The sequence below is a fragment of the Mytilus edulis genome, chromosome 3, assembly GCF_963676685.1.
Source record: "Mytilus edulis chromosome 3, xbMytEdul2.2, whole genome shotgun sequence".
Taxonomy (NCBI): Eukaryota; Metazoa; Mollusca; class Bivalvia; order Mytilida; family Mytilidae; genus Mytilus; species Mytilus edulis.
In genome coordinates, this window is record NC_092346.1 from 71,679,801 (window position 1) to 71,692,166 (window position 12,366).

The window sequence follows — 12,366 nt, forward strand, 5'->3', positions numbered from 1 at the left end:
AGCCAATTAAGTAAAAAAAATAATCTGAAAGAACGTGCGATATAATATCAGGAAAATTGATGGCCAAACCATAACAAAAAATCAAGTAAAGAATTTTAAGTATTCAACCTTTATAGCTTGCTGTTCGGTGTGAGGCCATTTTTATTTATATTCAAATCACAAAGGTTATTCCTGATTAGTATTTTTAATTATCTTATTTAGGCGTTTAGAACCCTTGGTGACCTCACAGTTTAAATTTCTATAATAAGTACGTCGTGAGCAGTGGGCATTACAGACGAACGTTCACCTAATTTTCCCCAGTCAATGAATGGCCATAGCTACACTGTTATGAATTTCATTCTATATAGATAGCGTCTGTATACAATTACTGAAGCCATAAGGATTTATTCAAGAAAGATCAAAGAAATTGGATGTGTTTAGCGTGATTCTTTGAATATTTGTTGATTACTAATTGGGATTGACCTTTTATCAATAAAATACCAGTATTTGTCAATGAAAAATTACAGTTACTTATATTTCTTCATTGTGTAAGTTTTTCATATATCCGGCTCATTGGGATGTTCCCTACAACTGCTAAACATAAAACTAGAGGCAACCCAAGAGCCTGTACTCGCAGACTTTGATTGAATACCGGTATCTTGATAACTGTTAGTTCAGGGTTGTAGTCTAATTTACATGTACATTCTGTTTACAGTTAATCGGTACATGTATGTTCCTTCTATTTAAGGAACACTCCCGAAGGATAAGTTTATAAATCATTTGCATGTATATGAATATTTACAAAGTTTTATGTTAATCTTACTGTTAGTCGTACATCTGGTCGGAAACAGAACATATTCAAAGAGGTAATTTACAAACTTTCCGCAAAGTTTGAAAAAAGACAATGCCCCTATTTTGAAGAACCATATACCATATATTGTTTTTAGATTGAGGAATACTAGTTTAGTACATGTATTTGAGAGTTGCCACTCTTATTTTGGAATTGATTTCGACGGTTGCCGTGAAACGCAGTTTTACCCGCGACAACATACATTATTCAATATAACAGTGTTACTTGACTGGACTTTTTTTTTAAATTGTTGTCTAGTCCATCCGTTAAATGCAAGATCGTCAATAACCAAGTATGTAAATGCAAATCGATTTAAACAACCTTATTTTTCAATAAAAGTCATTTATTCTGCAATCAGCCAACTATTGTACAAATAACACATAATATACAAATTTTGGTTTTATTTGTACTTGTTATGCCGCTATCACGTTGACCAAGCGGTAAATATTTATTAAGAATCACTCATAAAAATCACTGACGTTTTGACGTTTTACACTGCATGCATGGATAATAATAATAACTTCAAGACTCAAAGCTGATGAAATTGATTTTAAAACTTGATTACTGTCCAACTTTATAGTCTTTGTAAATTACAGCCAAAGACATCCTTGTGGACGAATATATATATATATACAACTCGTCTAAACAAAATATATATATATAAACAAGTCTAAATTGAAAACTACGTTCGAACTTATGATTGCGTTGGATAAAAACCGCAATTTTAAGACGTGTGCATGTAAAACAAATTTCGTTGTAGAAGGGTCTAAATACAGCACAAACAACATTTTCCAAAAGACCAAAAAAGTGAAAAAGTATATTTAAACAAAACGCATTTGACTAACAGGTCGAACAACAGATGTTCTTTAACCCTGCTGACTGCCATTGGTGATCGCCAAATAAAATGATCCCAAGATGTAAAAAAATGGATCTTAATACGAATTTAATACTAAACAGAAAACAATAAACTTGTGGCCAAGATGTTATGCCACAAACATAAGGTGTCAATGTTTTTTTTTGTACACCAGATCCGGATTTCGACAATAAATGTCTCTTCAGTGATGTTTGGGATCGAAACAGTATTTGGAAGGTATATATATATATATGAAAAATGTACCAGCCTTCAATCAACATTCAAATTACAGTAACTACAACAATGTATCATGTTTAAAATAAATTATCAAGCGAACGGGAAGAGTATAACAAGAAATTATCATACATTTTGTTATATTGATTCTTAAAGTCATATGAAACCTCAAATTAAAAAAAAATATGCATGTTTTTTTATAACAAAATGGATAGTTGTCATTATTAAACTTATGTACATATACTTTTTTCTGAAGAACATTCTTTAACTTGTCCACATTTAGAAGACGTTTACTTTTTTAATTGCTTGCTTCCAGGAAGCAATTTCGCCGAAATATTTTTCGTATCAAAAGTGACCTTAGCGTGACCCTTCTCGTAAAAATCCGGTGATCGCAATACGCATGGATCTGTCATTTAATTAAATTATTACCTGATTGTGCATGTTATACACGTGCTCAATATCCATGCTTCTTTGTTGATTGTTTACTATAAGGTGACAATCGATAAACTACGGCTTCAAAACACGACAATAAATGAGCGGCCATATTTTCAATTCATAACAGAAAGGGAAACACATGACGATTTTGCGATATTTTTGCGTAAAAAAATGATAAAATTGTGCACAGAAGACTATGTTTATGATATATATGTTATGTACAAAATGTAAGTTTGTACAGGATTTTTGTACAAGTTATTAGTTTTTTTATACACACCTTCTTGCACCTGGTGATACAAGTTAATCTTCTAAAATCCATTTGTGTTAAGCGGTAAATAAAACACTGACAACTTGTACAAAATATCTGTACAAATTATTATTTGTACAACATGACAACTTGTACACAACATATACAGACATTGGTTCAAGAATTGGATTAAGAATTGGATTAACATTATTTTTCACCAGTCACACGTTTCATATGACTTTAAGAACGTTTGCTTTCATTTATTGAATTGTATATTCATACATTCTATAAAACACAGTTGAACCATTTACTTACATTAAACAACAACAAATGAACGAACCAGATTTAGTGGTTTATAGCCTACACATATGTTTTTTCTTCAATATGCGTATTGTGTAAGTAATGTTATTCCACAGAGATGGTTTGTCAATTATATTTTCTGTAAATAATTCGTTTTGTAGCTTCAATCTTTATCGATAACAATTTTAATAAGCGTTTGCCGCTAACTGTAAATAGGCTGATTTAATTCCATAGCCAGAATAATTTCAAATTGTAAATTGCCTCCATCATCACACGACATTTCACATTATGTCACTTTTCTAGACGAGGAAAAGAGAAAAAACTAATGGACTTTTTACAGTGAATTGATAATTATATGCTTTATGATGATGCTATGAAAGTTGACCGCTTGGATTTAAAATGAAATCACCATGTTTAACATGGAATATTTAATTAACTGAAAACAAATAGAAACCAAAATGAGATCGACCATCAATCCATTCAATACGTTTAAAGTTAATCGTATCTTTGTGGAGTAAACCCCAAAAGCATAGTGGTATACCTCAAACCTTGTAAAGCCCTATGCAAATTTGACCTTAATTAGATGAATTGGCTATTGTTTTGAGATCTTTTTTGTTTATATAATCTCTAGCATTGCAGCGTCAATGATAACGCATCCCTGGCTTTCAAATGTTAGAAAGGTTTTTAGCGTTCCCGATGAAGGTAAATCTAGAAAAGTGTCTCGGACACACAAAATTTATCAAAAAGTGTGTAATTGATTTCAAAATACTTTTAGTTCTATTTAATATCTAAACAATGATGAAAAGATCCCAAAGTGAAGGATATTTTGTCAGTTCTTGCGGTTATAAATTAAATGCAAGGAGTATGTAGACGTAGACCAACATAGTGGAGAGTTGTCTCATTGGCACTCATACGACTTCTCCTAATATCTATATGCAAGATCCAATTGAAAAATATACACTACTGCCATATGACAGACTATAATATTTTGTAGCCACCCGTATGATATCATTTGAAAGATTTTGTAAACTTTTGGAATTATATCTTGATTTGAAAACTTTGTTATATATAGTAATTGATTTGATTTCAACTTGTTTATAATTGGGTCAATATAGTAAGAGCTTGGCATATTTCTTGGACGATGAAGACTGCCCTCTATATGTCCTTTAGTAATTTATGTTGTTGGGTTGCTGTACAATTGCATGTGTCTATCCCTCATCTCCCTTTTCATGCATTGTATAAGATGATTTTCATAGCCATTGCTCCATTTTGTATCCTCTAACGGTAGAATAAAGAACATGACTTATTAGTGATCACACGTACATTGTACTAGTATTGTTGGCAATGTTGTTAGAAACAAATACGAGAGAAAATGTCTCATTACACGGTAATCACTGCATTTGTTTTATTTCGATAATTCAGTAACAACAAATAATGTTAATTATAAAACATCAAATGAAAGTACGAATAAATATTTAGGTAAAATTAAGTAAAATAACGGGAGTCTAGAAAGATTGTGTTATGTATAATATCTTCTCTTGAGATCAGATACGTCATCGAGTAAATACAAATAGAGGACACGTTTGATTGGCATACGAATTACAAATTTCGTGACCAGACTGTACAAGTGAATGTGAATCTGCAAACTTCTGTCAACATAAGGTTTTATACATCATATAACGTTCGCTTGTATATCCCGTGTTTCACATGTCCTTGCATAATTTAGCAAAATACTCGTATACTTATTAATCAAGGCATGCAGTCATTTATTTGACGGCTACTTTAAGAGAGCACCTGAACATAGTCTGACAATTTAAAAGTCGTGTTTAACTATCTATATTATTACTAAAACCTATATATGTGAGTCAAGATTCGAAGTTTGATATTAAATAATTAAAGCTTGCATTTCAAGATTCGAAATTCGTCAATAAGATGAGAAATCTGTACTCTCAGATAACGAATTCCTTAATAGATTTCGTTTATATGTATATCCTAGATGTGTGTTATAATACGCAAACATTAAATTCAATAATATTTGTTATTTTCGTAACCAAACAGACCATTTATCATTTATATGTCTTACTTCACTTGACTGAGCTGAGTCATTAATTACGATATTCCATAGCTTGATTTTTTTCTTGACAGAGCACATTCAACCCAATTAAATGATATTTATTTTGTGAAACATACGTTAATGAAGTAAGTCAACATAAAATTAATTATATCTCCAAAAGTTATATAATCACTAAGCTGAACTGAATACAACCGTGTGAGTAAATCCCGCCGAGATTGTAGCAGCACAGTTCATTTAATTAGGATTCATTCGGATGAACTTGATTCGCAATTATCTGTCAACTGATATAGGCATCCTTGACAAAATAAGATAATGTGGTTAGAATGAACGTGATTTTACTTTCTATGTGTAGAGCAAACATCGCGTTTACTTGAATTAACGCTGCTTTTACATTTTGCGTCCATTAAAATGTGTAGCTTGGTATGCATTAGTCTAAGTTGTAGTAGTTTTGATCAGGAAATATGGCAAACAAGAAATTTAGTGATCTAAGCAAGTGTTTAAAGGATCTAACACTCTAGTACTTTATTTTATTTGAATTATAGTTTATTTCAAATTAATTTGCGTCTATTAAAATACATTATTATAGCTTAGTTTGAATTCTTCCTTTTTCTGTGGTAGTTTTCATCATGCAATATGACATAACTGAAAGCAATTAATGCATGTAGATGTTTCCATTGTTTTAAAGGATCAAATAGTCTAGTTCATCTTCTAATTGACAGACACAACGCACCGAAATAATAACGCTTGCAGATTCTGAAAACTAGTTCAAAGCCAATAAAAAGTAATAACCAAATGATGTTCTCTAAGACTGATGCATGTTAAAGTGTTTCCCATTTGGACCTTCTGTTTGACTTTCATTTCCGATTTTTTTTTTCATATTTTTTGTGGTGGATGGCGATACTAGAATTCTCCAAAAACCCTCCACAAACGCTATCGAACAAACCTGTTTTTTAAACGTCTTTGAACGGCATTCGAGACTATGATGGATTAAAATTAATAAATAAATGCATTTTGTATCAGTTTCCGTATTTTATTTACAGTAGTAAAGAGAAGGCTATAGATATATTAAATTACATATAATAAAATTACACTAAATCAGACTTTAGTTGTCGAAACTATACCCCGTGAAACGGTTAATATCGGATAACATGCATAGGTTTTCATGTTGTTCTATAATTATGGCATTGAAATTCTATTATTCTGAACAACAAACCAAACAAATGCAGAAAACTAATATAAACGAAATGGAAATTAAATGGAATGAAAGTTACATTTCAGTAATAAAAATAATCCTAAACCGTTGTACTCTAAATTCTGTCAAGTTGGCAGTACTGGTGATTGATAGCAGTTCTAAACTGATTTAATCTATAATTGAATTTAGGTAATATTTCTATATAAATTTGATTAATCCTAGTGTAACGTTTATATTCAAACGTGTGTCATGTGAATATATATAATTTCTTAAACAAGACTGAAACAAGCATCTATAACAATTCGAATGGTTGTGTCTACAAAATAAATATGTATCCTATTTAAAAATGAAATTCATGTTCAGGAATATAGGGTAAGGGCATGAATATTGGGGAATATTGTCCTGAGTAGAATTTTATATTGCACGAGTTTGCTTGTATCATAATGCTGCCAATATTCATGCTATAACCCTTTTATTGTATAGCAATATAATATTGAAAGTAAGATTATGTCGTTGATGACGTCATGAATTTTAAAGATTTATTGCACTAGTGCAATATTATAATTTATTGTACGCTAACTTTTGGTTACTTTCTGTGGGAAATATTATATTGCTATGCCATAATAAGACATCCTCTTCATTTGTTTTCGTCGTGAATGTACATGCGATATTTGCCACTGAAAACTAAACTTGAAACGTCTATCTTTTTTTCAAAACACTACCTTACTTAATGCAAATCTAAATTTTCGACCTTTATCCAAGTAAATTTGCTGCAAAACCTACCTACTAGTATTTTATATTTCTATTAAATGTTCAGTGGCAAAAGAAAAGTGCATAATAATTGCGAGAAAATGTTAATGCAATATGAATATGAACCCAGCTATGTATAGTATAGTCTGTTACGCATAGTCGGATTGTTTTTGCTAGTTCAGACGCAAATAGTTCGCAGGAACTTCAAAACTTATCACCTTATCTCGACTCATTTTTCTGACTATGAGCTGATCAGTCTTTAGTCATACTCCTAAATTTCTCGTGCTCAATGGAAACGACTTTGGCCTGGTTGGGGATTATCTACACGACCTTTCGCACGTGAGGCAAGCGCTACTTCTAGACCATGCTTAGAAATATTTATATTGGAACAATCAACCGATCGAACGAACTTTTAGGTTAAATCAACTGTATTCAACTGCATGACAGCATACCATATCATAAAACTAATTTATCATATACTTAGACTAAATAACATATAAATTTTACCGTATGATAATAGCATTAAATTGACGTAAATTCCATATTTTTGAATTGGTGCTTAGCGGGCTGATATGAAAAGTTTATCACATGCTTCGATTGTTATCACATGCCTTTCCGTAACGTTATCACATGGCATATTTATGACATACTCGGCCAATTCCGGAAAATACACCTCAATGCTACGTTTTCAGTGAAAAACATTACAAAGTAGTGTACAAAACAAATATTTGAATACTGAAAAGTATATTGTTTAAAATAATAAAAAAAAACAAAAACAAAAAACAAACAAATTATTTAATAAATGCATTTTTTAAGTTTTTCTTAAGGATGTACTTAGGTGAGGTTAGGTGAAAATTAATAAATTAAGAAGTTAAAATTGAGACTATAAGCTGGTAGAGCATCAATTGAGGATAAAAATAAGCTAAAAATATTGATAGGTCATGGACCTCCTTTCTGAGATATTTGAGATTTAAAATATGGCAGGAAAAGGCTGACTCAGACTTTTACCTTATCTTTGCATTGGTATTATTAGGTCTCAAAACAAAAGAAAGAAAATTAAGAATCTTTTAAAATTTTGGTAAAGGACCTTTCATGAGCTATTAAGTCTTATATAAAAAACATATATGGGTGTTATGGGGCAAAATATTTTACATTGTATTGTATGGAAAAACACCAAGGAGTTCCAAAATTTGACACAAATTCCAAAACCTCACCTAAGTACATCCTTAAACATGATTTAGAAAGTTTCCTTAAAGTTGACTTTTCCATACAATGATCGTAAGGTATATTGTTGAATTATTTTTTGCCGATTCGTCCATATTAAAATGATTGTTTTCTCTCTCTCTCTCTGTTGAGGCATATGATAGAAAGATTTCATATTGAATGTATCAAATTTTGGGCCCGACGGCCGTGAACTTTTTTACTCTTTAAACTTCGGGAACCACATAAAAGGATCAATATGTTATTTTTCTCTACTGTTGAAGCATATGATAAAAAGATCATAACATGTCATTTTTCATATCGCATGTATTATCAGCCCTCGGTCAATATCAGCCCTTGAGCCGTGCGGCTCTTGGGCTGATATTGAACCTAGGGCTGATAATACATGCGATATGAATTGTCATGTAATAATCTGATATTATCACATATTTGTTACGAATACGTTGGGTTTTGCATATGCAATAACCTCAAAATTGCCCGGGGCAAAAAAACGATATTGATATTGTGCCATGATTCCAAATGACGTCACGTCATTGCGTCCTTGACGACACTCTTGTGATACAAAATTTAAAATTTTACCTGTTATGTTTCATTAAATTGGTATAATTGAACTTTGTGTCTCTATTCTGCAGAACTTAGATATGTGATAATATCAGATTATTACATGGCATTTTTCATATCGCATGTATTATCAGCCCTAGGTTCAATATCAGCCCAAGAGCCGCATGGCTCGAGGGCTGATATTGACCGGGGGCTGATAATACATGCGATATGAAAAATGACATGTTATGATCTTTTTATCATATGCTTCAACAATGGAGGAAAATAACAGATCATATATTGATCCTTTTACGTGGTTCCCAAATAGAAGTTCAAAGATTGAAAAGTTCACGGACGTCGGACCCAAATTAAGTACATTCGATATCAAATCTTTCTACCATAAGCCTCAACAGAGGAGAAAACATTTTAAATATGGACGACTCGACAAACCCCTAAAAAAACAATATACATAGTGAACACTGTTTGGAAAAGTAAACCTTTTCAAAGTTACTTTCTAAATTATGTTTAAAACTTATAAAGAATGCATTTATTTAATAATTTGTTTGTTTGTTTTTTTAATTTTAATTTTTTTGTTGTTATTATTTTACACAATATACTTTTCAGTATCTAAATAATTGTTTTATACACTATTTCAGTTTCTGTTTCGTACTGTTTTTCACTGAAAACGTAGCATTGAGGTGTATTTTCCGGAATTTGCCGAGTATCACCGGAATGCCATGTGATAACGTTACGGAAAGGCATGTGATAACAATCGAAGCATGTGATAAACTTTTCATATCAGCCCGCTAAGCACCAATTCAAAAAAATATGGAATTTACGTTAATTTAATGCTATTATCATACAGTAAAAATCATATGTTATTTAGTCTAAGTATATGATAAATAAATTATAACATGTCTTTTCCATATTGGCCCTGGTATCATCCCTCGACCCATATCGGCCCTCGGCTAAAGCCTCGAGGCCGATATGGGAGTCTCGGGATGATACCAGGGCCAATATGGAAAAGGCCATGTTATAATCTATACTTATTGTCAAGCATTCCATATTTGTCTTGTAATAATTCAAATATAGGATGTTTTATCGTTTTGAATCGATTCTTTAATTGAGATATCCGTGTTTCACAGATAGTCTCAGACATAAGCCTTAGTATGCCAGAGATCATTTCACATGTGAAGCATGCTTTTACATAAAGCCATATTAAATGGTATCGTGAAACCTAAAATTGTTCATTTATTTTCGCAGGTCGTCAGCCTCAGTTTTCTTCGATAAAAAATCAATTAAGGCGCTTTGTTCCCTTGGAATCGTAGTATTTCTGTACATGCTTTTTCGGTTTAAACCTAGAAAATCTATAGTAATACTGTCTGTATTTTTCAGAATTTTTAGATATTTGACTTTAGCAATTTTCACAAGTTTAGTACAGTTATAATTGTAAAAAAAGTTGGTTAAACGTCAACATGGCGGCTAACCAACATTATAAGGATACATTCATTTATATTTATTCAACAACGGCATTACATACTACTAACTCTAAAAGAGTAAGTCGAAAATAAACTGACAACGCCATAAACAAAAAAGAACCAACAGACAGACAATTATTATAGCACACAAGACACAATATAGAAACTAATTAAAGACGGAGCAACACGAATCCCACCCCAAAACTGGGAATAATATCAGATGCTCTTGAAGGGTAAGCAAATCCTGCTCCACATCTATCATTCATCGTGTTGTTCATGTAAATACAAACCCTTGAATGAATAATTCGGTAGATAATGACAAAACATCAGCTGTCGATGAGACGGCCTAAAATCCACGTAAAGTACGACTTGAAATGTCGGATGAAAAGAAAATTTTTTCATTTATTGTTGAGAAACTGATTTCGTTTCATAAATATAATGATTAAACTTCAACGTTCATCATTTTTTGATTGCGTACACGAAATTTTGTATATTCCATTACGTGTTGAAATACTTCAAGTAACATTTATTACAAAAGGGTATTATATCATGTGGGAACAGACGAAAAATAATTGTTCTGACAGACTTGATTTCCAATAGACGATAGGATCAAATATCTTCAGACAAATATCAACAGTAATGATACTAATCTATGGGAAGAGAAATCATACAAATATTACCGTGTAATAGAAAAACAATAGCATATAGTAACAAATTCATCTATTCCAAAGCAAATATAACACAAATGACAAACACGCATCGACGTTCTTATTCGTTAAAACTCATCGTTTATAATCTTTATTTTTTTATCAATTGTCCATGGATATTTCATTAACATGCATAGATTTATATAATTTCATTCCCTTGTTATGTGTAAAGTTGTGGTTATTATGGCAACACGTATTACTTGTACATTTATTTAGTTTATATTTCATTGGTGTTTATAACTTTGCTTAGTCCAGTTTGATATTTACTAAAATACTCCCTTAAACACGGATTTTGGTCCATTTCAAAGCATTTTATCTTCTATCTTGAACTGATTTAGTAAAACGTAAAGGTTGGAAAACTAAAACAACTTGTCTCACCCAGCATTCGTGTAGGTGCCTTAAACCTGGCTCTTAGTTTTGAATATTTATGATCACCATAAAACTTGTTCACCATTTGTCTAGACCCATTACCGCAGAATTTATCCACTTCTTGTCTAAACCCAGCACCGCAAAATCTATTCAACATTTTTTGCTGAGTTAATTGATTAACTTGTCTAGACCATAAGCGCTGAATTTATATACCATTTGTCAAGACCTATCACCACCAAGTTGCTAGCTTTATGTTTTGTCATAACAACCTTGTTATAGTGATATAACAGCATATTTTAAAATCATTTGGAATAAGTATAGTTATTTTAAAACACATCTGGCAAATATTTTCGTTTATATAAATATAAAAGTTATAAAGTGATAGTACAAATGTAGGCATATGTTTTTTATTTTCCAGATATTATGCTATTGTGCACCCATTATCCGCCATGAAGGTTAACAGCAAGTCAAGAACAAAGAAAATTATTGCAGTTACATGGGTCATTCCAATATGTGTGGCATCACCTTATCTTTATTGTAAAAATTATGTATTTACAATTTCTAGTGATTATGGTATGATTTCACGCCAGATTTGCTCAGATAGGTTTGATGAATTAGACGGCAACACGGGAACATTTAGGAGAGTGTTCTTTATTCTTTTATTCGTCATTATGTATTTCTTACCCATGATGATAATAATTGGAACTTGTACAAAAATAGCCATGTGCTTGCTTCGACCAATTGTGATTGAGAATACCCATCTTCGAAGACGTGATTCTAAACGGAGAAACGAAGTAAATAAACGCAAGGTGAGATATTATTAAAAACGTGTACTGTTTACTTTGTATTAAGGTGGTACCTAACACTACAGGGAGATAACTCTGTAAAGTCGGCTTAACGTTTTTTTTTAAATTACGTTGTATTGTAAAAGGAATATTAAGCTTCTCAATGATCAAAATTGGTGTTTGTCAAATTGCTATATAACCAGTGTAATTTTTCTGACAAAATGGTTGGTTCAAATTTTTTAAAATTTTTATATTTTTGTTAAAGTGTAAAAGTAAATACTTTGACAAAATTAATTTTAGTGAAATTGTTGGGTACCACCTTAATGTGTTCAAATTGTACAATCATGACGTT

At 31.5% G+C, this 12,366-nt stretch overlaps 1 protein-coding gene across 2 annotated transcripts in view; it reads left to right on the forward strand.

The window, feature by feature from the left end:
* LOC139517328 (QRFP-like peptide receptor) overlaps nt 1-12,366 on the forward strand; it is an 89,814-nt gene that overhangs the window by 67,184 nt on the left and 10,264 nt on the right. For both annotated transcript variants that reach the window (XM_071308262.1, XM_071308261.1), the window contains one exon: nt 11,648-12,038. In XM_071308262.1, the coding sequence (XP_071164363.1) occupies nt 11,648-12,038 (391 nt within the window). The remainder of the gene's footprint in view (nt 1-11,647; nt 12,039-12,366) is intronic.